The following is a 26,394-nucleotide window of genomic DNA, read 5'->3' as shown; positions in this document are numbered from 1 at the left end:
TTTTTCTTCTCTTCATCCTCCTCTACTTCCTCCTCTTCTTCCTCCTCTTCTTCCTTCTTCCTTCTCTTCTTCCTTCTCTTCTTCCTTCTCTTCTTCCTTCTCTTCTTCCTTCTCTTCTTCCTCCTCCTCTTCTTCTACCTTTCCTTAGTCCTCCTTTTCTTCCTCATCATCTGCTTTTTCTTCTCCTCTTCATCCTGCTTTTCTTCCTTCTCTTCTTATTCCTTATCCTCTTCTCCTCCTCTTTGTCCTCCTTTTCTTATTCCTCCTCCTCTTCTTCCTCCTCCTCATTTTCTTCTCCTCTTTGTCCTCTTCTTCTTCCTCATCCTCTTCTTTTTCTCCTCCTCTTCATCCTCCTCCTCTTCTTCCTCCACCTCTTTTTCTCCTCCTCTTCTTCCTCCTCCTCTTTTTCTCCTCTTTCTCCTCTTCTTCATATTCCTCCTCTTCCTCCTTCCTTGTCACACTAAAGCTGGCCCAGCTGCCTGGCTTGGTGATGGATCACAGCAGCAGCAGCAGCCTGGATTCCGTCCGAGAGGTTTGAGGATGGGATGGATGCTGCAGTCGGCTGAGCTGCAGAGCCGGGCTGGCAGCCAGCACATCTTTTCCCTGGCATAGTCCTAGAGTCAGAGGAAACCTGCCAGCTTCTAACACACAACAACCTTTGTGCCTTCTGGGAGATTTGAGTGGTTGTGAAAGAAAGAAGCTAGAAATAATGGAGAAAGTAGCTGAACAATCGGAGGGGCCCTTTCAAGCCATCGGACCCCCCCAGACCGCTTCTGAAAAGGTATAACACTGGTAGAAGATTAGTGTGTACTAATTAGTTCCTCCTGATGAAGACATCTCACAAAGTAGAAGTGGGGAGGAATTCTGTGACCCTCTGGAAAGGTAACTGTGTTTTCCTGACAGCTCAAGAACAAAGAAGTCTGTGGACAAGGTTTAAAACAGTTCGCCATCTCTGTGACAGGCTATACCTGACGTCCTGAGCTCGCATATCCCCCCTTCTGGTTGTATGTTACTTTTACCTTAACTCTCTGCTTGTGAGGAAAGAGGGCACTTCATAGAATCATAGAATGGTTTGGGTTGGAAGGGACCTTAAAGCGCATCCAGTTCCAACCCCCCTGCCACAGGCAGGGACACCTCCTACCAGACCAGGCTGCTCAAAGCCTCATCCAATCTGGCCTTGAACACCTCCAGGGATGGGGCAGCCACAGCTTCCCTGGGCAACCTGTGCCAGTGTCTCACCACTCTCATGGTGAAGAAATTCTTCCTATTGTCTAATCTAAATCTGCCCCTCTCCAGTTTATACCCATTCCCCCTCATCCTATCACCACAAGCCTTTATGAATAGTCCCTTTCCAGCTTGTCCTTATAGTTAAGGGTTTTAAGTTCCCTGCTCTTCTGAGTCTTGTAACTGCCCAAGTGCATTTTCAGGAACAGTTTACAGTGAATAGCAGCAAACTATTCAACCATTGTTTTTACTTAGCAAACAACTAATGCAACTTGATCTTTTCCCATGAAAGCTGAACGCTTTAGTATAACCTTCATAGTTTTGTTGTCAGCTCCAGCTCCCAGCTCCCCTTGCATTTTGTCTTTCGCCCTTCTCATAGTCCCTGCCATATTGTCCCCTCTGTCATTGTTCTCATGCATTTCATGTTTTCCATCCTGCTCAGGCCAGATGGCTCCACCCCTACCTTTGACCAGCAAAGGCAGCTTTGTCTTCCTAGTCTCAATCCGCAACTTCTTCATTCTTCCTTGACTACTGCTCCTTTTATTGCCCTTACAGCTCTCTGTTGCTTGGAGAGTTTGGATGGCTGCGTCACAAGCCGCGGACAAGAAGCCGCAATGCACATGTGACTACTGGCTGCCCATGGCTACTGTTGGAGAGCCGGGGGCAGACTGACCAGGAGGAAGCCGGGAGGGCTGATAATATCTCTGCATTGCTTCTTGGAATTGGAGAGGCAGCTCCAGAACCCCCACCCTGCCTCCATTCTGCTGCCTGTCCCCAAGCTGTGCCTTGCCCTCAGAAATTGGTGTATTTTCCAGGTTCCAAGCACTTTACTAAAATCAATTAACTAAAAGGTGTAAGAATTAGTAAGAAAGGAAAACTGTACTCATTGAAGAATCACACACTTAGTGTTTCCTTCACAGAAGAATAAAATTACGATAGGATCCAAGATGGGCCAAAATGTATATCTACTATAGCTTTGTATACTTGGAATGACACGTTGGCCTTTGAAGGGGACACATCTTGTGATAATTGAAGAAACAGTGATACAGCTGCTACATATCTAGCAACCGAACAGAAGGCAGGTGAAACACAAGTGGTTTTTTATCACATAGTTATTTTTTTATATTTGTTTCTTCTTTCCAAGCTTGATTTCTTAAAATAAAAAACCATTTGCAATGAGCTTGCAGATAAACAGCATAGCACCACAAGATATGATGGAAGAATAAAAGAGAGAAGTAATAAGCTAGAAAGTAAATTTCAATTTTATAAATAATATTTCTGTTTAAGGATTGAAGTGTTCAAAAATCATGCTTATCTTCTGCTTCCATCTCCTCCTTCCCCCCTCTAGATAAGCTTCGTGTCCACTTCACATGTCCAGTGTTGCCACACAGCTAATAAATATCCCTGTGGCTTTCTGCTGCCAAGATGTCCAGTAACACAGTAAGTTCAAAATCTATAGATGGGTCACTGGAAATGCAGAGAAGAAAAAGGCTAGCAAACAAAGACAGTTATTGTGGGCTGGTGTGGGTGTCCCATGTGGATTTAGTTTCTTTCATTGCAGCAAGCTGCAGAAGTTCTCTTGGCAAGGTCTTCTTTACTTCTTGTATTTTTGTTTTCTGCAGCTTTCCTGTTTGCACATGGAACCCAGATTCCCTTTGTATGCCCTTTACATCCTCAGCAAAAAGAGATTTAATTGATTCATCCTCAGAGGCTTCCATTTTCATGAGAGGGGCTCGTGTGTTGGCAAGGAGAGAAGCTGATGGCCATTACTACCTGGGCCACATTGCCCAAGAGGTCAAGGTAGCTGTTTATTGGGAACTGTGCGGTAAGAGGATCTGTGTCTTTTCCGTATTCTTCCCGTGCCTCGCCAGCTCCACACCCTTGCTGTAGCTTGGTTGTCCCATGATACAGCATGCTTCATAACCACTGTTAACCCACATCCTATTTTCATCCGTTTCCTGATGATAAATGGCTGTTTACTGTGAGAAGTCCTGCAAGCAGAAGCAACCTGTAAATCAATTCATAATAAGTCATTATTCAGAGACAATCAAAGAAAATGTGTCCCTTATCCCTATTGTCTACTTCTGCCCAGTCTAGAAGCAAAGTCAATTAGCAAAACAGCATAATAGTAATCCAAAATGTCTGCCTCCAGGGACCACCCCCTCCTTCCCAAACTGAAAGCTTTCCTTGTTCTCTTCCATCTATGTTTCTGGGATTTGTGAGATGATTTTGGACGCTACACAGAAAATCTCCCCCCTGCAGGCTTTCTTTAAAAATCCAGTTTGTTTTGCAGTTTGCAGGTTAGTTAAATAAATCGCCATGCTAGTATAGTTGAGGGTGGCTGTAAGCTCCAGCATGGGGTGAGCAGATGAAGATGGCTAGAGACACAAGTGGCATTAGATGGAGTAGGAGCTGACAGCATTATTTGAATTAAGTGCGTTCATAGATCTGCAGAGAAGCTGAAATATCGGTAACAGACCTTACCCATGCCCATTGCTGAAGGCTTCAAGTCTTCAAATGTATGAGTTACTACATTTTACTGGTTTGTTATCCTTTTCATCACTGTGTAACAAAACTGCATCATACACAGCAGTCTCTTTTGGCTACTTTTTTTTCTGATGGGCCATTTTCCTGGTACAGTTCTACCTTAGCGTGCTAATTGTGTTCCTACTAAAATCTAAGTCCAAAATCAAAGGAAGAGAAAGGCCATCAGCCCCTTAAGCCCCAGCTTTTTAATTGCTTTTAAAGTCCAATCTAGACATTGTACAGTGAAAAACCTGGTAGAAGAGGAAAGCTACATTCCCCGATCACTTCCTGGGATTTCTGCCACTTGCCTCTTAGGACTTAAGTTTGGCCGTTAATTGGACCCAGATGTCTGCCTTGTAAACCGCATGTTTTACTCTTGTAGGGCTCCAGGGAGCGCTTTTTAATTGAGTTTGACAAAAGTCACACTCTGAAAAGGAAGCTACAGCTTCGCATGCAGGAAACGCCTCTCTACGACATTCTCCACTATGAAGATGCCAGGCAACAGCCTCTTGCTCCAGGAGACAGGGTCTTGGCACCATGGGAGGCTAAAGCTGAACGTTTTGGCCCGGCCACCGTGCTGAAGGTTGTGGAGAACAAGGAGGCACGTTTAGGTATGCCGGTTTGGCTTTAACAGCGCTGAACTTGCCACAGTTGCCAGTCACTATAGAGAAAAGAGAACAGTCTGAACCATGGAGAATTTGCAACCTACTGCTCGGTTTCTCTTCATCATCTTTTTGCTGTTGTTTTTGGCATCAGCTGTTCTTTTTCAGTGCCAGGATTAATGCAGCTCACAGCATTAGCCTTTGCTTTGTTCTGTGAGTGGAAACTTATTAAAAAGTGGGGGGGTGGGAAGGCATTGTCCTCCCAACACAAGGAGAAAACTGTTGATGACCCTCATGAGTATTCACCTCATTATCTGTTAGCCGAGTTTTCAGCTTTTGCAGGGTAAAATCCTGGCTTGCTATGCTGATCCAGAATCTTGCTCCCTGCTGTCTCCTCAGAGGAAGTTCAAAAGAAGGTCACATTTTAAACCTATACAGCAAAAAAAACACGGAAGTTGTTAGAAAATTATCTGAAATGCAAGCTGTTACTTTTATCTCCTGCTTCCTAAGAGATAAATCACGCAGGCTGACATGCTTCTAATACATTCTTTGCTTTTTTTTTTAAATATGCCCAGCACACAGCAGAAGGCAAGTGCTTGTGACTTTCTGGAATGGGCAAACTAAGGAGGTGTCTTCTGAGCAAGCTCTGCGGATCCCTCTGCCCTTAAGCGAACGCATCATCCTAGAACTGCAGATGCCTTTAGCAGCCAGGCAGATGGTGGTAGGTTCAAGCAGGGATTACCCATACATCGTGACACCGGGTTACAGAGCCTCAGGCCATTACAGCGGTAGCTGCACCTCCCTTCCCCATTGCTGCCTTGCAGCCTGGGAACCCACAGGGCCTACAGGGTGCAAAGTGCAGCAGGAAGATGCCTTCGTCCCAGGAGCAAGCTTGATCAAAGGAAAGCTCAGCAAGAAAGTAGAAGAGCAACTGTCTGAAGTGAGGATTTCACCTTCAGAAAATATTTCCACAGAGGAAGAGGAAAAGACAGATAACACATTGAGGACAGAAATTGTTCCAAAAGACATTCAGTCTTGTTTGGAAGAGGACAATGAGGTTATAGAGCTTGAGAAGGTAAAGAGTGCTTCACCCTGGTTCTTGCTTTAACATGTGGTGTGCTATCTGTGTAACATCTGCTTTGTTACCTCCAGTTTTGGTACTAAAAAATTACTGGAGGTTTTCAGCCTGGCCCTTAAGTATGCCCAATAAAGAATGGAGAGACTTTGCTCTGCACTGGCTTCCTGATCCTTTGACTGGAGAGAGAGCAGAAGGTGTCATTTTCACTGGCTAGAACAGACTCATAGAACCTCATCCACAGATGCAGAATATGAGAAGTGTTGCATAGCCCAGTTCCTTTACACCCTACCTATGCAAAAAGGAGGTATAGGAAAAAGTGTCAGATAGAAGACATTACACCAGATAAGGATTACAGTAAGGAATGCTCCATAGCAAGACAGTCCCTGGCACAATTCCATTAAGATACTTCTCCACCCTTTTAAAGGCGTCACCTGTCCCATTCAGAAAACAAAAAGATCCTTGGCGGTTGATTTGGTGCTTATGAACAGGGCACTGGATGAGGATCAGCAAGGAGGAGGTTAATGTGCACCAGCTATTGCGAAGCTTTTTTTCCATTACTCTGCCAGGGTTGGAATCCCATGTGAGAAACAAAACTGTCTTTCAGCCAGAGCTCCTCTAGCCTCATCTCTTTTCTATCAGTTTAGATCCCTCCAGGCCAAAGTATTGCCAGTTGTAGGACATTTGAAGATGTAGAGAAACCCACAAAGGGATCACAAATTACTTTATTGAAGAGTTATTTCTTTAGTAAAAAATTCCCCCAGGGGTCTTCTTTTCCTTCTTTCGTAAACTTCAGTTACAACTTAAGATCTTACGCTCTAAGTTCATGAACCTTTTACTTATCAGGTCTGGATTATGATTGCATTCTTGTTATTTCTAGAGTCCTCAGAGGGAGATGGCTCACGCTATGGTTGATACGGCTGTCAACACAGACAGCTGGTTAATGGAGACAATCCGCAAGGAAGCAGACAGCAGACAGCAGGACACTGAAACTGAAGGTAATGTTAAACATGAACATGGTAATGAAATTGCACGTGTTTTTCCCAAAAGTAAGACTTGCCACACAGTATGAGTGCAGCAGGCCATCACATCTAAGATCTGTTGTCACAGTTCTTGAGGTTTCAAAGGAAAATTATATGCTCTGAATATAGCCACCATCATACGGTATCATTATATGTAGGTATTAATGGTAGTGTGACTTGAGAAGTTGTTCATTTTCTTCTCCCGTTGAAGGTATTTTCACATAGAAGTTTGGGGTTTGGGCCTTTTACAGCTACTGCAGTAACAGCTTTTGGATTTTCTTAACCTTTGTCATAATGCCCACTATAAATATTCTTTATTATGAGATTTTGTTACTTTAAAAATTAATCTGTAACATTAACTGTGACTGCCTATAGCAAAAAGATTTCACAAGGGCTGTTCTGCAGAACACCCCTTCTCTTATCTGTGCTGAAAATGATTGCTTTATAATGTCACTGAGTAAACTTTTGTTCCTTTATCATCCAGAAGGGGCTGGATCGTGATTTTAATCAAACTGTTGCTATTCTCATTTAAGCCAGTTTTGTGACAACCGCGGGCATTTAACGGAGGATTCTGAAAGCCTAAAGCTTGCTCTAAGTGTTACTGCTTTGCTCTGTGTCACTGCTGGTAGAGGGAGAATGAAAAGTCAAACAGAAGTGCACACTTCCTCCCTGCTGGTGTTCCAGCATTATTCCATGCAACATCTGCCACTCACGTCCTCATTCTCTTTAGCAGAAAGGTGCGAGCAAACTCTGCTTGTGTTCTCAGTTACCCTAAAGCTGTGTTAGCACAGTGTTTTGCCCAAGTTAATTTCTCCTGTCTCTCAGTAGGATGTACTGCTCAGGCTTTGCCCCAGAGAGAGATTTATAATTTTTGCTTGTCTCAGAATCATAGAATGCTTTGGATTGGAAGGGTCCATGAAGGTTCTCCTGTCCAATATCCCTGCAGTGAGCAGGGACACCTTCAACTCGATCAGGTTGCTCAGAGCCCTATCCAACCTGACCTTGAATGTTTCCAGGGATGAGGCATCTACTGCTTCTCTGGGCAACCTGTTCCAGTGCTTCACCACCCTCAGCAAAAAAACCAAAAATTTTCCTAATATTTAGTCTAAACTTCTCTTTTAGTTTAAAATCATCACCCCATGTCATGTTGCTACAGGCCCTGCTAAAAAGTTTTACCCATCTTTCATATAAACTCCCTTTAAGTATTGAAAGGCTGCAATAAGGTCTCCTCAGAGTCTTCTCTTCTCCAAGCTGGACAATCCCAACTCTCTCAGCCTCTCTTCATAGGGGAGGTGCTCCAGCACTCTGATCATCTTTGTGGCCTCCTCTGGACCTGCTCCAACAGGTCCATGTCTTTACTGTGCTGAGGTTCCGGAGCTGGATGCAGTATTCCAGTTGGGGTCTCACCAGAGCAGAGGGGCAGAACCACCTCCCTCAACCTGCTGGCAACACTTCTTCGGATGCAGCCCAGGATACAGCTGGCCTTCTGGGCTGTAAGCATACATTGACGGCTCATGTTGAGCTTCTCATCCAGCAGGATCCGCAGGTCCTTCTCCACAGGGCTGCTCTCAGTCTCTTCATCCCCCAGCTTGTATCAATATTGAGGGTTGCTCCAACCTAGGTGCAAAATCTTTGCACTTCACCTTGTTGAACCTCATGAGTTCACTGGCAGAAGCAGCTCATGTCTGTCTGTGAAATACTATACAAACAATCCCTTAGCCTGAGTAGCTGTAAGGTCAGACAGTGATCTTGTGTTACCACTCTTACTTGATTGCAACAGCAAGCTTGGTTTCTGAAAGCTATGACCTGCTTTGCGGATACTAAAATTTGTTGGACTGAGTTATGAAAGACTTGCTTGAATATATTCTATATGAAAAGACTTTTTTTTTTTTCTCTAATTTGCTTTCTTTTTATAAGTTGCCTATAACCTCATATGTTCCTGCCCTGATTTATTTGAAAGGTCTTTTTGAGACTAGAGTGGCAGAAGCTCCAATCCAGCATTCCCAAAGGAACCCTTCCCTGGGAACCAATGCTTTGGTTCCTTTCAGGCACCAAAGTTTCTTTGACCAAGTGAATCAATCACTAGAGAAAGACAGCCTGACCATCAAATCAGCTCTGCGTGTACCGAGACCATGCACAAAGGCTAGGAGATGCACAAATGTTCTAAAAGACAAAAGCATTACAGTAAGTATTTGGTCCAAACTAGATTTAGCTATTAGGATCAAGCAGTTTGTTTATGTCATATAAGAATATACCTCTTTCTCAAAGGTTGTTACTGCAACAAAAATTGTGCCTATGTAGAATAATGGCTATGTATAAATAGAAACATAAGATTTTCACTTGTTGTACAGGAACAGGGCACTTCTGGTATTTTTACTGATCACTTTTGATAGAGGTATTTTATTTCACATCCAATCTTTTCTAAATAAACCTCTCAGCCAACACTACTAAATAGCAAAATACTATTCCTTTTTCACACATACTGAAAGCAAAAAGGAGAAAGTTTAGGTAGCCAGCTGAATCCCATAGCAGAGAGTGCATGTCAGGGCTGGGACAGAACTTCAAGTCTCCTGATCCTTAGGCCAGCCCTTTTACATGCTAGGTAACATCATTTGTTTACCTCTCACCTATGAAACACCTTTGATTCTTTCTTATATCTCTCCCCCTGTAAGTCATTAAATGCAAACCACCCATAAGGTACGGTTTTCAGAAGAATAGCAATACAGTGGAGAACAAAGGTGTTTACTCTCCCTAGGAAGCCATACAGGTCAGTGCGTTAAAAGAAATCAGTCAAAATGCTACGTGAGACTGGCAGCGGCAATATTTGAAGGTCCTGGAGTGTCTTCCAGCTTGTGGTATTAGGGATGCCCTCAGGAAAAGAACTGGAAGGAGACGTTCTGTTTGCAGAGGAGCAGCTAATGGCAAGAACATGCTAACTGCAGAGAAGGGAGAATGCATTTCAGAGAGTAAAATATCCGCTGAAAACTGTTCCAGCTCTAAACAGTTCTATCAATATCTTAATGGAAAGGCATGTCTTAGGTTTTGGTTATGTTTCCTTGTTCCTTCCATCATACAGGGCACTGTATGGAGTACAAAACAAATAAGCATTGCACCACGGTTGTGGAAAGAAACCATGTAGGTGTTCCTTCATCTCTTTACACAGCACAGCGCATTTAAAAAATGCAAATTAAGAACACTGCACTGTACCGAAATGCAGCCACTACTGAAGAAAACAAAGAGACTTCTTGACCGTGGGTAGAAATCTCAGACAATACGAAGTGCAGTTAGTACACCTGCCCAGAACACCAGGAAGATCTTGTGTATGGCCAGAGGGATGCAGATATTTCTCTTTCTAGTAAGATCTAATAAGGAATATGCAATATGATTTGTGGTCAGAACCTCTGTTTTCCACCCAATCCAGAGGCTGACACAAAGACTGGGTAGTTTTGAGCACTGGCTTTGTTGAGCACCCCTTTGTTGGTTAAGCCTCATCTTTTGTATAGGTTTTAGCATTATAACTCAATGTTTCCATGGATGGGAAGAGACACTATTATTCATGAGCCAGTGTAGCTTCCAGAGTTCAGGAATGACATTAGAAGACTGAGCTGTTCTCATTTTGTAGGTTTACAGTTTGCATTAGGAAAACATAGTGATGAGATTGAGCATTCAGTTTGTATTTTTTCTCTTAGAAATCAATCCTTCATGGTGCATCTCAGGAGACACGGAAAGAGATGGACTTCAACAGAGCCAAGATTGAGCACAAAAGGTGGCAAGAGGAACAGAGGCAGCTGAAGAGGGAGCAGCAGCAAGAGGCAGACGTCATCCAACGCCAGCTGTGCAGGGACAGACAGAGGTAATACCTAGGAGATAACTGTTTTCGGAAGGCTGGTCATGTCCATTCCTTGGTGCTCTCATTCAGTTTCCGAACATCACACATTGTGCTTCATGTCAGTCTCTGAAGAGTGGTCATGGTGGTTTACTAATCAGACTAAAATCGATGCTTGAGGTTTGGGCAAGTGGGTACGCATGGTCTCATTGCCTTTAGCATTAACTCCAAAGGTAAATCCCCTTCATTCTCACCCTCAGATCAAAAGTCCTTTTGCCTCCCAAACTCGTGTTCCCAGCCCCTGGCCCCACAGTCCATTTAAGCTTAGCAGGTCCATGCCCCCTTCACTCACCTCCTCCTATCTCTTCTGTTGCCCCTTTGACTCCATGACCAATACAAATAGCCACCCGGTTGTCCAAATTAGTCCTACAGCTCTGTCTGCACAATCCATTTCCTTGGTTCCTGGTCTTCAGGGCCAAGAACTCATAGCCATACCAGGTTACATAGTCAGGTGAACAGATCATTGCCGCTGGCTGACATCAGGCACCAGCCCATTTGGAGGTTTTGCCACCTCTGTATAGGACACAGGTTTGACCCTCATAACCTAACAAAGAGTGCTGGAATATTAACTGAGCACAGCTTGCCAGAATATCTGCTTTGTGTCTGTACACTGTCTTTTTCTTCTATTGTTCTTTCTTTCCGAGAAGTTTTGAGAATTTTTGTTTTGGGAACAGGCAGCGATTGCATGAGAGGGCATCGCAAGAGCTGGAGAAACAGCTGGAGCGCAAAGACAGAGCTTTGCAGCACATGGCACAGCTCCAGGCTGCTGGGGCAGAGAGGAGCAGGAAAGAGTACCTCTTGCTAGAGGAGGAGAAGAGGAAGGCAAGTCAGAAGCTGCAGTTTTTAAAGACACAGCGTTTGCAGAGAGAGGAGTTGCAGGCAGAACGCAATGGAAGGAGTCTTGAACAAGAGAGAGAAAGACTGGTAAGGGCACTTTCAGAAATGTTTCTCCTCTACTACTGTGTTTCCAGCAGTGGCTCTGTTTTATATCCAGTAATGGATATAAAACCTGTTTTATAGCCAATAATATTATATTATTTATAGATAAATAAATGAAGGGTAATGATTTTTTTGACACGTGTATAAAGATATAAGATGGGAAGCAAAATTCTCCATCTCTGCAGTAAAAGCAGAATTCTCCATCTCTCCATCCTGCATGCCAGGAATGAATTTCCAAAGATCACACCCATTTCTGACTTCTGCCAGTGAAAATTGTGGATAAAACTCAGCACAAAAGCTGGCTGCACAACTGTAAATGTATTTATTTTAATGTAGGTTTTTCTCAGGAGCAGAATGCAGTCACGGCAAGAAATGTTGGAACAAGAATCACAGGAGCTGGACAGGCAGCGAAAACAGCATGAGGCTGCCAAAGGGAGAGTGTTCCAGAGCAGAGACCATTCACACCAGAAGAAAGAAAAAGAAGCCCAAAAACTCTGTGACCTCCAGCAGTACCTCAGAGAACAGAATCTTTTGATGCTCCGGGCATCACTGCTAGCATAAGGAAGCTGCAGAGCGGGTGAGCAGGCCCTTGAGCACCTCACAGACCTGCTCTGTATCTTGTAGGTGTCAGCCAGTGTGCTGGAGCTTGGGTGCTTGAGTGCAGTTGTGACAAGTGGAATTATGATTGCTGGAGAAGTTTTTAATCTCTCTTCCCCTGCAGCCACCAGCATGCATTTTCAGTGCTTCATCCTTTACGTGCCTTTCTTTCTGGAGTTACTATTCTAGTCCTGCTCTGTCAAGTGAAGTGGTGAAAGCACAGACGCAGGTTACGTCCTGCTAGTACAAGCCTGCAGGGAAATCAAATACGGACCTGAAAAGGCTTTTGCTTCTGAATTCTGGGGACTTTCTGTCCTGCTGTGTTTCTTCCAGACCAGTGCCAGAAGAGCACATTTTTTCTGAATGGCCAGCAGTTTCTTAGCACTAAGTCTCAGACTGCATTCCTCAGAGATAATTGAAGCTGTACCTTCAGCTTTGCCCAAAAAGACAGTCTCTCATCCTGATGTTTACAAACTATTCTAAAGCCTTAACAGCTTTAAAAGGGATATTTTTAACTTTAGGATCCATAATAGCCATGAACCATCCTGAGATTTTTGTTTAAAAGAACGGGAAAAGGAAAGCTGAACCTAAATATAAGGTGAAGGCTTTGGCATTTTGTTTAAGTTAAGACCTGCAAGACTTCTAACTTGTTACTCATACCACAGAGCACTGGGCTGGTACCTCTGCCCCCGCAGTGGGGTAGAAAAGGGAGGGGGCACACACACTACTGAGGGAACGTGGGTGCTAGCAGCACATTGAGGTTTTTGTTAATGTAAAGTTTGGGAGTGTCTTGCTTTTTTTTTCTTTTCTGAGTTCTCATGTGCTAGTTAAGACAAGAGCGTTATGAATTTAAGTCTAATTAGACTTAGAGAAACAAGCCTAAAACTTAAAATTAAACTCTACTGCTGCTTTTATCTTTAGGCATTTGGTAATGGAATATGTAATGATTAAAGGAAAGTACATGAAATATATTGTAAAGAATCTAAGCTTGGTTTTCAGACTTCATTTATGTGCCATTAATCATTATTTTAGGATCACCATAAAGCGGCAGAGTGTCTGCTTACATACTCTCTTCATTTTTTAACCATCTGAAAGCAGACCACTGCAGACACCCTGTGCTGCTGCCATTTCACATCCAGCATATCTGGGAATATATTTAGTATTACAGTATTTTCAGTCACTTATGCTTCTAAGCGAGCGCATCATCCTAGAACTGCAGATGCCTTTAGCAGCCAGGCAGATGGTGGTAGGTTCAAGCAGGGATTACCCATACATCGTGACACCGGGTTACAGAGCCTCAGGCCATTACAGCGGTAGCTGCACATCCCTTCCCCATTGCTGCCTTGCAGCCTGGGAACCCACAGGGCCTACAGGGTGCAAAGTGCAGCAGGAAGATGCCTTCGTCCCAGGAACAAGCTTGATTAAAGGAAAGCTCAGCAAGAACGTGGAAGAGCAACTGTCTGAAGTGAGGATTTCACCTTCAGAAAATGTTTCCACAGAGGAAGAGGAAAAGGCAGATAATACATTGAGGAAATAAATTGTTCCAAAAGACATTCAGTCTTGTTTGGAAGAGGACAATGAGGTTATAGAGCTTGAGAAGGTAAAGAGTGCTTCACTTTACTGAAGAGTTGTTTCTTTAGCAAAGAATTCCCAGAGTTTTCTTTCCATTCTTTCGTAAACTTCAGTTACAACTTAAGATCTTACACTCTAAGTTCATGAACCTTTTACTTATCAGGTCTGGATTATGATTGCATTCTTGTTATTTCTAGAGTCCTCAGAGGGAGATGGCTCACGCTATGGTTGATATGACTGTCAACACAGACAGCTGGTTAATGGAGACAATCCGCAAGGAAGCAGACAGGGGGATACTAGAATTGTACATGTTTTTCCCAAACATAAGACTTGCCACGCAGTATCCGTGCAGCAGGCCATCACATCCAAGATCTGTTGTCACAGTTCTTGAGGTTTCAAAGGAAAATGCCATCATACTATGCTCTGAATATAGCCACCATCATGTGGTATCATTATATGTAGGTATTAGTGGTAGTGTGACTTGAGAAGTTGTTCATTTTCTTCTCCCGTTGAAGGTATTTTCACATAGAAGTTTGGGGTTTGGGCCTTTTACAGGTACTGCAGTAACAGCTTTTGGATTTTCTTAACCTTTGTCATAATGCCCACTATAAATATTCTTTATTATGAGATTTTGTTACTTTAAAAATTAATCTGTAACATTAACTGCGACTGCCTATAGCAAAAAGATTTCACAAGGGCTGTTCTGCAGAACACCCCTTCTCTTATCTGTGCTGAAAATGATTGCTTTATAATGTCACTGAGTAAACTTTTGTTCCTTTATCATCCAGAAGGGGCTGGATCATGATTTTAGTCAAGCTGTTGCTATTCTCATTTAAGCCAGTTTTGTGACAACTGCGGGCATTTAAGGGAGGATTCTGAAAGCCTAAAGCTTGCTCTAAGTATTACTGCTTTGCTCTGTGTCACTGCTGGTAGGGGGCGAATGAAAAGTCAAACAGAAGTGAACTTTTCATAGAATCACAGAATGGTTTGGGTTGGAAGGGACCTTAAAGCCCATCCAGTTCCAACCCCCGTGCCGTGGGCAGGGATACCTCCAACCAGATCAGGCTGCTCAAAGCCCCATCCAACCTGGCCTTGAACACCTCCAGGGATGGGGCAGCCACAGCTTCCCTGGGCAACCTGTGCCAGAGCCTCACCACCCTCACCGTGAAGAATTTCTTCCTAATGTCTCATCTAAATCTTCCCCCTTCCAATTTAAAGCTATTACCCCTCATCCTAAAAACACCCTACTTTAAGCTTTAGAAAAAAAGACTAAGACCAGTACAAATAGTCCCCAAAGTTCTTTATTATGGAATTAGGTTTTCTGCCTAGGCAAATATTTTCTTTTGCAGTTTCTGGTCCAAACTCCTATAGTATTATGATAGGGTTTGGAAGTTTAAAAAATTAAAAATCAGGTTGACTGGTCTGTTTTTATCATCCAAAATGACTACAAACAGACCACTCCATGCAGGACCTCAGGACACTTCTACATCAAAAGTAGAAGTTAAAAGTACAAAAGTAACAAGGCTTATTTGCTTTTTTTTCTGCCTCAGTTAGTTGCTTAGGTGCTGTTAGAACATCATTTCTTACACCACAGTGACAGGTAAGTCAATAAATTAACTAAATATTTACTCTGATGTATTTCAAAAGACTTGATCCGTGAACATCTTTTTAAAGACTTTTAGACAAGACTGCTTTTCTCGCCCGGCTGCAGTGATCTCATGCACCTGAATTACATAAGTCAGTTTAAAAACTACCACAGCACATTAGCTCTTAGAACCATGTAATGAGTCAAAGCTCTCCAATTGTGCATGGTCTTCCTGGTTTCTGGACTAGACTTCCTAATCACCCCATACCTGGCGCTTGGCTGAAACAAATGAAGGCAACATTAATGGAGAGTAACCACTGCATGGCACGTCTCCAAGATGTGTGACTTCTCACTTTCAGCTTCTTTCTCTGTCAGCTCTACAGGCAGCACAGCTAACCCTGCACAGGGAGACAGCAGCAGCCACAAGAGTCTATTTGAGGACAGAAGCTGCACTTTTGATGAGCAGTGGCTTAGCTGCCTCTAGGATGTCCAGTTCAGGGTCCAGTGAACGACCAAGACCTTCCAGAACCATGATGGCAAAGATGATGGAAGCAAAATTGCTCTCGAGCTTCACCTGGAACCACAAGAGACTAGATGGACTCTGTGCCCATTCCACATTGGTACCAGCATTAGTTAAGCTTAGAGGGAAGGGAAGAGGCTGGGTAGAGCACATGCACACCTGAAACTACACTGCAACTCTATCACTTGTTACTTCAGAACTCTGAAATCCAGGCCTAAAAATAAGGCCAGTTTCAGGGTAAGCACCCTAAGGGAACCTGAGCATTTGTTTTTCAGTTCCAAGAAGGAAAAGGGCATTTTTCTTCCATACTAAAACAGCAGGAGCTTAGGAGTGCTCACGCTTGCCAGTGCAGTTATGAGCTGCAGTAGGATCCGATGTGCTTGAATGCATGCAGTTCTGTAAGGGGGAGCTCGCTTTCTGAACGGCCACAAAAGACGCCCAACAGATCACAAAGGAAGCAATCTTCTGTTCTGCATGTGAGCAAACTACTCCCCAGTTCCCAGCCAGGTGCTAGGATTGTTTCCAATCATATCAGGGCATTAAGAATGCATGGAGTTGCGGGAACTTGCTTTTAAGGGCCTGAATTACATTTCTTGTTATGAGAAATCAGCTTAATGAGTCTTAACGACAAAACCCTCTAGCTAAGGAACATTTAGAGGGACCCGTTGCAGGCTGGGCTGCCTCATTGCTGACAACCTTCTCATCTCCTCTAGCTCAGGTCACCATAGCTCTGTGGATTTCTAAAGTGGTTTGCAACCATGAGAACTTGTCCCTGAAATACAATCAGTTATAAAAAGGAATCTCTGTTCTGTGAAAAACTTCCTTTTGTGGCCTCTAACAAACCAGTAACATGTCCCAGCGCTGTTACATAACCCAATATCAAGACAGAGGCCCAGGGAAGAAAACATGCAATGATGTGCAAGTAGAACATATATTAGATTTCATTTTCTGCTTCTAAGGGACTATAAAAAAGATAGGAACAAAACATGTACTAGAGAAACGTTCCCTTTAGTAACTAATATCAACCACTAAATGCAGTGTTAGGATTAAACACAACAAAACAGAAATTGGCTTTGGTAGGATGTGTACCAAGACCTAAGAAACAGCATCCGGCAACATTTGGATGCATTCCTGCAGTCCCTTTCCTAGCAGTTCACTTCAGCAGTCCCCCTGCTTGTCAGCCCTTCAGGTTCCCAGTGATTCTCCCTCCCCGAATAAACTTTCAGCTATTGAAAGGAGACAATGACAGGACCTCACCTTATGGGTCATCAATAGTTTAAAGACATTTGAGAGGAGATTTGCCACCTGAAGCTGGAATACAAAAGAAGAAATTAATGATCAGAATTGTCAAGAGACTGAGCTGCATGAGCAACAGGCAGGATTCTTCTAAATGTCTGTTAGCATTTGGTGCTGGGAACAAGATTATTGGGCTGACAACAGCTGACATCAAGATATGATTCCCTATCCCTGGTGGGAGTTCAGCTATGATCCATGGTTCTGCTTACTTGCCAGCCCAGGAAGCCTTGAGAACATGTGACCTCACAGCAGTACACAACATGCATTAATTTGCTCAATACCACCACACTACATTCTTTGAAGTGCCCAGACTGGCCTCAGCTAACAGGATGCAAGCTGTAACATCAGAGTCAGCAACTCTGCACAGGAAAATGCGGATGTTAAGAGATTAAAAAAAAAAAAAAAAAGGAACAAACACATGCATTTTTATTTAGAAGAAGATGAGAAAGGATTTTATGGACTTCTGCTGCACCTGAGATACTAAAAGCATGCAGTACTGGATGGTGGTTCTGAGGAGATCAAAGCTGACTTTGCCACACGGATCATTCCGAAAGCCAAGTTGCACTGAATTACAAGTAAGCGAGAGCAGGGCATTGTTTGTATACTTGCCTTTCCTAGGGCAACGGTGTTCCCCCGGACCTTGGTCACTAGTTCTGCCATCTCAGCTTTGAATCGCTCGACATCCTGGCACTGGTTAGCACGGGCATGATGAAGGATCAGTTCTGCCACTCTCTCCCCCTGCAAAACAAGTTGAAGAGGAGAAACAGAACTTAATCACTGGTTCCAGCAGGCCGACAGGGAACTGCACATCATTGTCCCTGGAAGGCCTCTGCTGCAAAGATCCCTGAAGGAAGCACACTGCAGGGAGAACTCTCAGGGCCATGCTTTCCCATTCCAGCAACAAGACCCAACAAATCAACAGAAGCAGGTGCAGGAAGAGCAGAACTGGTTCAAAAGTCTTAGCTGGTATCTGGCAATACCTTGCTTATTATTCTTTCAGGTCTTGTAGGGTAGAACACAACAAAGATATCCCTCAGGCAGTCAGGAGAAGTTTCAGGGTTGAAAATAAAACTGACAGGATCGGCATTTTCTTCTCAGCAGAGGAGATAACGGTGTAAGGAACAGCATCTATTAACGTCCCTGATAGGCTGAGTTCTGTTTGCGAACTGCAGAGGAAGAGTGAGCTGATCCTATGCCAGCAGATGCCTGCTGAAAAAGAGGGGGAGCCATGCACAAGCCTCACTTGTAAGAGGCTTTATACCTCTTCTTGGAAGACCTGTCTGACAGCAATATAGAGCCAGAGGCTCCAGGTCTGGCAATGAGAGAGCATAGAAGTTTTTCACCTGTAGATTATTAATTACTCCCTGTCTGAGCCACAAAGGACTTGCAATCAAATGTTTGGAGTTTTTGCTTAGTAGATGAAAAGTAAATCTGGCAGCACAGGATGTGCCAGAACACACAGTTTAGCGGTGACTCCTCCATATGCTTCAACAGGTTAAACAAACCAAGATAAAACGTGTCCCTCTTGAGATATGCGGGTGAGCCATCCAAGCCACAACTGAGGAACAGAAACATGCAAGTATGAGCACAGCTGTTTGTTTTCAGAATGAACAGGAGACAACAGCACTGGATTCTTTAATCCATCCAAGAGTGCATTTTAAACAAGTGGGAAGGAGGATAAAGTCATTTCCGTTATACAGAGGAGCTTGGTAGCGGTCAGACACTCCCGCACCCATCCACCCATGTTTTGCTTCCTCTTCTCTACAGACAATGACACAACGGCAAAATGGAGAGTGGCATATGGGCTTTCTAGCAGCAAGGCTGCAGAACCGAACCCCTGTGAAAGACCATGTTAATCTATTCCCTTCTCTTCTGTAGCAAAATCTGGCAGATTCTGCAGCTGTCTCTGAAACACGAATAGCTCCCAGGCAGTCCTGACTTGCATCAGAAGCACTCCGATGCTCCCCGTTTATCACCTTGTTTCCTGGGCCACTGAAATCACTCCACTCTGGCATCCTCCTTGCTTTAGCTGAACATCTTATCCCTGTGACTGGTATAGCTTCCACGCTAGCAAGTCTCTTTCCTGCTTGGGAAGGATTGTAAGGGGAAGTAAAGAGGAAAAATATCACTGTGGCCATCAGACTTTTCATCTGCCTCCCTCCCCCAGCCCCATGATAGAGGTCTCACCTGGCCTTGGACCACAGCTGTGAAAACTGCCCGGAAGTTCTGCATGTCAGCGCTCTGCAGCTCTGCCACAATCCCTGCATCCAGCAGCACCAGGCAGAGCTGCCTGAGGGATGGCTGCACTTCCACCACGAGCGTGTCACACAGGTCCACGATAGCTGTCTGTTCCTTGCAGCTGGTGCTGACATGGGTCGTGCCTTGAACCAGGATGTTCCCAGGGTGCAGGTCACCATGGACAAAGTTGTCAACAAAGACCTAGAAGACAGGCAAGTCTTAAAGCAGCTAATTCCAACAAAATCTGCCCACACCAAAACTCTCAAACAAACAGCAGGGCTTTGTTTCTGGTCTGTTCAGTCATTACTCATGTGCATCACCTTAAGCAGCCACACAGCAAATGGCTTTTGCTGGAGACCAGCCGTGCTGAAGTGGCACGGGTGCTCCTCACTTTAGGGGTGTCAGCAGAGCGGTGTGAACTAATCCTCTGTGTTTGCTAGAGGTCAGGTAGCACAGCCAGGAGTCCCAGCAAGGAACAGCAGTGTTCTTGGGAAATACACCCTATATGGGGGGCACACTGGTTGGCCTTGGCAAAAAGTAATGCAGTAAGAATAGGCCATTTGCCTTTTGGTGGCATACAGTGAATGACTAAGTTTGTCTAGGCCGGGACATCAACCCACATTGCAACTGCATTGAAAAGACAAGTTGAAAGAAGAGGAAACAAATGTATGTCGCACTTCTCTGCCTCTGCTACCAGTTAGCACCAGAAAGGACTAGCAGGGCAGCAAGCATAAGACAGTACCTCCCCCCTAACTCCCCTGGCCACCTGGGACTGCAGGACTTCCTGCCCCAAGGAGGTTATCTTTGTATTCATGGATGTTTCCTACATATTTGTCCAACTGACATGTAAATAATTAGAGCTGTGTGAAAAAAGATTTATTTTTTTTTTAGGTGTTGCCTGAAAAAAAAAAAATGACCTCTGATCATTTTATGTCCTCTTCATTTTTCTGAAAAACCATACACAATAGATCCCTATTCACTTATGGCTGCACCTATCTCTGCCATAAGCTACTCGTTTCTCTGCTTTCCAGAGCAGAGTCCAAATTATTTCATCGTCCTGGTATGGAACCCATTCCACACCAGTTATCAACCTGGCTGCCTTCTTCTGCACCTCTTCTAGTTCTATTACAGCCCTTAAAATGGAGGGCCCTGGACAGCAAGGGACTAGACTGCAGAGAATATTCAAGAAACAGGTGTTTGTTTTACTTGCAGCCAAAATGTTTGGTTTTACTCTTTGATTCTATTCTACTCCTAAAATTTACTCCTAACCATTGAATCTGATGTTAGCATAAAACTACTGTAGTTCCATCACTGTTTTTCTGAGTGGTAAAAGCTATTTCAGAGTCTGTCATACCACAGAGTCAGAACTGCAGGCCTTGCCATCGCCCTGGCATGATGTTGCAGTTATCAACTGAATCTCATCTGACACTGCCTATGTACACAATAGTGTTGAGCTTCTTTTGCAACTCTTCCCTGCTAGTTCTTATGTCTCCTCAAGTCAATCGTTTAACCTCTCAACACTCCTTTCCAGGATCATTTGTGGTTTCCACCACAAAATAAACAGAGAGCCAGAAGCTGAATCACATGCTGAATGTGGCCAGGTTTGTCTTCTTTACTCCATATTTAGTTCTTCTGTAAAAAAAAAAAGCAGTTTTGGAGGAGGAGTCAGTAACTAGGTAGCCGTTTTCCCTGTGAGCCACATCCACAGACTCTGTAGAGAGCATGATGTTTGCTAATTACAATGCACTTTATAGCAGCCGGGCAATATGTGAATATTCATTAAATGGATTTCTTATGCAATGGACTGATCAAGTTGCATAGGCAGACCCTACCATGTGAAACTAAATCACTCTTCTGCAGTGGAAGATGCTCTAGGTCAAAGTCTACAGTAGTGGTGTACCTTGTGTTACGTTGCACATGAACTACAGACCCCTGTGCCAGTTCAGGAGCTGCAGAACGCCCTGGCAGCCCCAGTCCTGGGCTACTGCAAAACAGATCGCATCCACAGGCTGGCAAAAAGCACAGCTGTATCTTTGAGTCCATGTGGAGAAGGGCAGGAAATGTGGTGTGTTATTACCCCAAATGAACAGCTTCTGCAGAAAAACAACATTTACTTCCAGCCTCAGCGAAGTGCCTACCATCTTTAGCAGCATGTCCATGCCCATCTTGGCAAGTCTCTGCCTTAGCTCTGTGGCAACCTCCGCATGCAGGTAGTGTGAAATAGGCTCACTCTCCTGAAATAAAGAGAGCTGGAGTCAAACATGGGACCTTGAGCACCTTAGTCTAGCACGAAGTGTCCCTGCCCATGGCAGGGGGATTTAGAACTAGATGATCTTTAAGGTCCCCTTCATCCCAAACCATTCTACATCCCACCTTCAACCATGCCTTTACCTAGCTGCCAAACGTGGAGGGAAAGCTTAAAGAGTATCCTAGAAAGTCCTCCTCAGTAGAACATGTACCTACTGTGATGGAGAACATGAGAGAAGCAAGGGTCTGGTGTGATACAGCCTAAGGCAGCAAAACTCTTGCCAGGATCACAAGCACAAAGACTAAATCTGATAGCAGCTTGGGTCTGTGACTCAAAACATTCCCAAGGGAAGGGAGGCAAGCTTCACAAAGCGTCACATTGCTGAGCTCCTTGCTTTGACCCACCACAGAGGAGAGTTGAGTGTGATGTTGGTTTGCAAAGCACAGGCAAGCACAAGCACATTGTGTCAGGACACACTGCTGGTCTGCTTGGTTTCAGGCCAGGTGTTCACCTCTACATGGAGTTGTCTGCCACCTGTCTTCTGGGACGCACTGTTTGCAAAGAGAGTGGAAGAGACCTGAGGAAGGACATTAATCTCTTTAAGCAATTAAGAGAAAAGCATCCTTCTGGCTCTGATCACTCCTCAAAAAAACACCTCGACGTGTTCTCCTAATGGGGCCTTGGGCAGCCTGATTTAGTGGGATGTCCCTGCCCATGTTAGGGGGGTTGGAACCAGATGATCTCCAAGGTCCCTTCCAAACCTTACTATTCCATGATTCTTAAGGGCCTTCTCACTGCTACCACTGCTCCCAGACCCTGAAATTCTTACCTCAAATGTTTCCACTAGAACATCTGTCGTTACCAAAGGCCAAAGGGGAGTTGGAAACTTCACAAAATCGACACCTAGGAAATTCTGTCCAAAACGCTCCAGATTTCTGGCTTCATAGCGTAAGTCAATCTCAAAGGAGAACAAGAAAAAGGAGGTCAGGAATTAGATGCAATTAGATCTTCAGGATCCTGTATGGGAATATGACTGTATGGTGTGATACTCAATACCAACAAAACTGGTCAGAAAACCAGAATGAAAACAGAGTGGTGCTTCTTACATGCTTATCGCATTCCTGATGGAAGAGTAGAATAACAGACTGAGTAGTGAATGGCCCACAACCCAGCACCTCTGAAATACAGGATACTCATACTGTAGGCACAGTGTGTTAAGTGACCCGGGACTGCATTATTTTCAAGCGTTAAGACAGATCCTGAGCCAAAGCTTACCGTCCAAATAGCAGGACACGCAGACAAGTAGAACTGCAGCCTCAACTTCAGTTTACAGACAGGCAGCCACAGCAGGAAGAAATTTAATGTAACACAAAATAATCCACTATGCAAAGCCCAGGACTCAGCTCTTCAGTGATCAGTGTCTTGATACAAGGGCATCTCTTCTGCCCACTCTTTACCTTTTCTTGTCTGCTGCTGCTCAAGAAGGCGGGAGGAAGGGTAACCTTGCCTCACCTCCTCTGGCAAAGTGAAATATGCCAGGAATATTCCTTGTTCTTTCAAGGAGAAAGAAAATGATAATAGGCCTATCAGATGCTGTCCTAACCCTCAGTCTTCAGAGTTCCAAAAGTTCTGCTGAACTAAACTGATACTAACGACCTCAAGCCACATCTGAATACAGTCAAATGTTTACAGCATGAACTTACACGCAAATGCTTCGCAATAGTAGAACACAATTACAGCTTTCAAAATGTTATAACAGACTCGAGGCTCTGCAATCTAGACACCAAAATGAAATTAGCAGGTATAGAAACATAAGCCTAATTAAGCATGTAGTGAAATCTTTGTAAGTTTGGTAGTAAGGATGTTTCAGGACTGTGTCTTTGGAAGACATTAGCGAATTGGGAATGTTTTTCAGATCTATTTGCAAAGCTTAGCTTTATCAATACTATGAGCCTGGTGACAATACAATATAGAATATATTATTAACTTATGTGGAAGTATATTAGTTATGACAACACATATACCTCAGTGCTAACAAACAAGACCAGGAAGTACAGATTGCAAATGTGTAGGACTACAGAGAAAAAAGCACATATGACCTCTTGCTTGGAGAGATTCTTTTCCTAAGGAGAGGTCTCTCACCAGAGTTCATTTTTCACAATGCTGCAAAAAGGACTGCGACTACGGCCAGCTGTTCAGGCTGTTCACTAGAAAACATACCCAAAGTCTAAATAATATTTTTAGATCTAAAAGATTGTTGATTTTTTCCTTTATTTTGCTTTTTTTTTTTTACTTTGCAATCATGAAATCTTTCCTACAGTAACATTATGCGACTGATCAGAATAAAGAACATGCAAGCCTTCAACTAATCCTTTAATGAACAGTTAGAGCCAGCCAGTAGGCAAGACAAAGGGCACTTTTGCTCCAGTATGTGGGGATCATGGCATGGCACACACCTGCTGAATCATAAGCTTCTCAAACTCCTCCACAATCTCTGTCAAACTGAGCCACTTGAATCCCGGGAGAAGGCCAAGGATGCGACTACCCATCTTCATGAGAAACAGATCCATCTGGACTTGGTTGACCAGCCCAGGATGCAGGACCTGTGCAAGCATGAACAGTGGCAAGATCAACTCCCCAAATGCTGTAAAAAGGGGGGTCCATTTCAATCACTTAAAGTGATGCATTCCAAATAGAAAAAACCAGCCCATAAAACTGCGCTAACAAGGCTTCCCCAGCTAGTGCCCAAGGAATTTACTTTTTTTTTGCAACAGATTAAGCTGTAAAGAAACACATTATAATCTTCAAATGGAATAGATCTATGCTGAAACCTACAGCCTCACTCAATGCCATTTTCCATTGCTTTTGCACTCTCACCCTCTCCACGCCATGCAGTACTGACTACTATTTGGAACAACTCGAATATAAGATTTCCTTAAATAAACCTCGTTGGAAAGAACTCTTCTGTTCCAAACTTCTTCATATGACCAGCAAAGGGTTTTCATTTTCTGGAAGGTGAAATCAAGCTTAATATTCATTATTTTAATATAAACTGAGCCCTTGCAGGCATTTCTGGTATCCACATGCCACGTCAAAGCTGCCACAGGCAGTGCTGGGAAGAGCTGGGGCTGCCACAAGTCTGGATTGTAGCTGGCTGGAAACAAAGTGCTGAGAGAGGACACTGAGGGAGACAAGCATCACTTCCCACTCTACCTGGCCCTAGCCAGATACTCATATCCATGAGAATTAAAATCATAGAATAGTTTGGGTCAGAAGGAACCTTAAAAATCACCCAGTTCCAACACCCCTGCCATGGGCAGGGACACCTCCCAGTAGATGAGGCTGCTCAAGGCCCCATCCAACCTGGCCTTGAACACCTCCAGGGATGGGGCAGCCACAGCTTCCCTGGGCAACCTGTGCCACTGCCTCACCTTTCTTCCTTATATCAAGCCTAAATCTGCCCCTTTCCAGTGTATACCTGTTCCCCGTCATCCTATCACCACAAGCCTTTATGAACAGTCCCTCCCCAGCTTTCCTGTAGGCCCCTTTCAGGTACTGGAAGGTCACTATAAGGTCTCCTCTGAGCCTTCTCTTCTCCAGGCTGAACACCCCCACCTCTCTCAGCCTGTCCTTGTACGGGAGGTGCTCCAGCCCTCCACTCATCCCTGTAGCCCTCCTCTGGACCCATTCCAACAGTTCCATAACCTTCTTATGTTGAGGATTCCAGAACTGGACACAATATTCCAGATGAGGTCTCACAAGAGAGGAATAGAGGGGCAGAATCACCTCCCTCAACCCGCTGGCCATGCTTCTTTTGATGCAGCCCAGGATATGGTTGGCCTTCTGGGCTGTGAGCGTACCTTGCCAACTCATGTGGAGTGTCTCATCAACCAGCACCCCCCAAGTCCTTCTCTGCAGGTCTGCTCTTGATCACATCAGCCCCCATCATGTACTGAAACTGGGGATTGCCCCAACCCAGGTGTAGGACATTGCACTTGGTGTTCAGCACACTCCATTTTCACGTATTTACAGGCCAGATGTCTGACTTACTTTAATAGCTACAGGTACAAGATGTCTGGCTGGCAAAGGATTTGCATTCAGGAGTGGTTTGGCCACCTGCTCCACCAAGTGGTCTGCTGAGCCCACCTTCTCCCTGCTCCTCTTGTCCCACATCTCTTTGCTCTTCCTTTGCAGCCACCTGAGTAGGCCTCTAAAGCCTGACACTTCCCATGCCTCAAAAGCCAACCGCAACTCCGAGCGTTGTGCCAGCTCCTTGGCGCGGGAGCCAGTGACAGCTGCCAGGTTGGCATAGCCTTTATACACCTGGGCCACACAGCCCGAGCCAACGGGCTCACGGCTTTGGAAGGTGAGAACGTCCATCCAGCCCTCGCCGAAGGCCTTCCTCAGGACCTCGTCGGTGTGTCCCCACGGGTGGGGGCTCACGGCGACATGCAGCTTGGAGAACTCATCGCAGAAGGCCTGGGAGAAGAGGTCCCTGCGGGTGCTGGCCCACTGGCCCAGCTTGATGCAGGCGGGCCCGGCGGCCTCCGCCGCCCCGCGCAGCAGCCGCAGCCAGAGCTCGCCCAGCCGCGGCGCCAGGCGGCTCAGCGGGTAGAGCAGCAGCAGCGGCCCGAAACGCAGCAGCAGCCCGCAGGCCCGCAGCCCCAGCCGCGCCGCCAGGCCCAGCCGCCACAGCGGCCCCCGCGCCGCCCGCTGCGGCCCCACTGCCCGCACTGCCCCGCACGGGCGCGCGTCCCACGCGGGGGCGGCGGGCACCACCAAGGCCACGGCCACCCAGCGCCCCACACGGCGACCGCCGACCGTCCCCACCGCCCCCCAACCCGGCGCTGCCCTCGCTCCGGCAGCCCGAGCGAGGAGGGGGCGCGGGAGCGGCAGCAGCCGCACAGCGGCACCCGCCGCCATCGCCCGCCTTCCCTCACTGTCACGGCGAGGGCCAATCAGAGACAGCTTGCAGGAACTTAGCCAATCAGAGCCCGCGAGGGTGGCCTGGACCAATCAGAGGTGGCACGGGGGGGGCAATCGGAGCCGGCACGGGAGCCAATG

General features: G+C 45.1%; 2 protein-coding genes across 8 annotated transcripts; one reads left to right on the top strand and one right to left on the bottom strand.

The window, feature by feature from the left end:
• The first annotated feature begins 287 nt into the window (after window positions 1–287).
• Window positions 288–12,842, top strand: LOC128852419 (trichohyalin-like). Of its 5 annotated transcripts, none has more exons than XM_054069146.1 (10): window positions 288–781; window positions 2,573–2,664; window positions 2,847–3,024; window positions 4,133–4,361; window positions 4,928–5,427; window positions 6,308–6,425; window positions 8,410–8,633; window positions 10,139–10,302; window positions 11,010–11,259; window positions 11,611–12,842. In XM_054069146.1, the coding sequence occupies exons 1-10, from the start codon at window positions 710–712 to the stop codon at window positions 11,833–11,835; spliced, it is 2,052 nt and encodes a 683-aa protein (XP_053925121.1). In that variant the 5' UTR covers window positions 288–709; the 3' UTR covers window positions 11,836–12,842. The 5 variants fall into 5 exon arrangements, with proteins under 5 accessions (XP_053925121.1, XP_053925134.1, XP_053925129.1 ...); XM_054069159.1 differs by having other exon boundaries at window positions 289–882; XM_054069154.1 differs by having other exon boundaries at window positions 289–2,039.
• ADCK2 (aarF domain containing kinase 2) lies at window positions 2,989–26,270 on the bottom strand. 3 transcript variants are annotated; one of them, XR_008450263.1, is made up of 10 exons: window positions 25,381–26,270; window positions 23,787–23,933; window positions 22,160–22,288; window positions 21,842–21,907; window positions 21,221–21,316; window positions 19,032–19,283; window positions 17,454–17,582; window positions 16,806–16,859; window positions 4,659–4,782; window positions 2,989–3,232 (listed from the first exon to the last, which is right to left on the bottom strand). XR_008450263.1 is itself a non-coding variant. In XM_009560560.2 (8 exons), exons 1-8 carry the CDS (start codon window positions 26,251–26,253, stop codon window positions 15,459–15,461), a joined length of 1,824 nt encoding a protein of 607 aa, XP_009558855.2. In that variant the 5' UTR covers window positions 26,254–26,270; the 3' UTR covers window positions 14,714–15,458. The 3 variants fall into 3 exon arrangements, 1 of the variants encoding a protein (XP_009558855.2); XR_008450265.1 differs by lacking the exon at window positions 16,806–16,859; XM_009560560.2 differs by lacking the exons at window positions 2,989–3,232; window positions 4,659–4,782; window positions 21,842–21,907 and adding an exon at window positions 14,714–15,602.
• Window positions 26,271–26,394: the final 124 nt, after the last annotated feature.

The sequence above is a fragment of the Cuculus canorus genome, chromosome 1 (assembly GCF_017976375.1).
Source record: "Cuculus canorus isolate bCucCan1 chromosome 1, bCucCan1.pri, whole genome shotgun sequence".
In the NCBI taxonomy this organism is placed as follows: domain Eukaryota; kingdom Metazoa; phylum Chordata; class Aves; order Cuculiformes; family Cuculidae; genus Cuculus; species Cuculus canorus.
Note: the sequence above shows the minus strand (reverse complement) of the source record. Positions and strands in the feature narration are given on the sequence as shown.

Bases quoted from the DNA above. Each gene is read 5' to 3' on its own strand.
- LOC128852419 (XM_054069138.1), top strand. From the start codon at position 2,650: ATGTCCAGTAACACAGTAAGTTCAAAATCTATAGATGGGTCACTGGAA. The intron at 10,303-11,009 runs GTAATACCTAGG...TTTTGGGAACAG, and splicing joins CTGTGCAGGGACAGACAGAG to GCAGCGATTGCATGAGAGGG. The intron at 11,260-11,610 runs GTAAGGGCACTT...ATTTTAATGTAG, and splicing joins AACAAGAGAGAGAAAGACTG to GTTTTTCTCAGGAGCAGAAT.
- ADCK2 (XM_009560560.2), bottom strand. From the start codon at position 26,253: ATGGCGGCGGGTGCCGCTGTGCGGCTGCTGCCGCTCCCGCGCCCCCTC. The intron at 22,289-23,786 runs GTGTGTGCCATG...TTCTCCTTTGAG, and splicing joins AGAAGCTTATGATTCAGCAG to ATTGACTTACGCTATGAAGC. The intron at 17,583-19,031 runs GTGAGACCTCTA...CTTGTTTTGCAG, and splicing joins CAGCTGTGGTCCAAGGCCAG to GGGGAGAGAGTGGCAGAACT.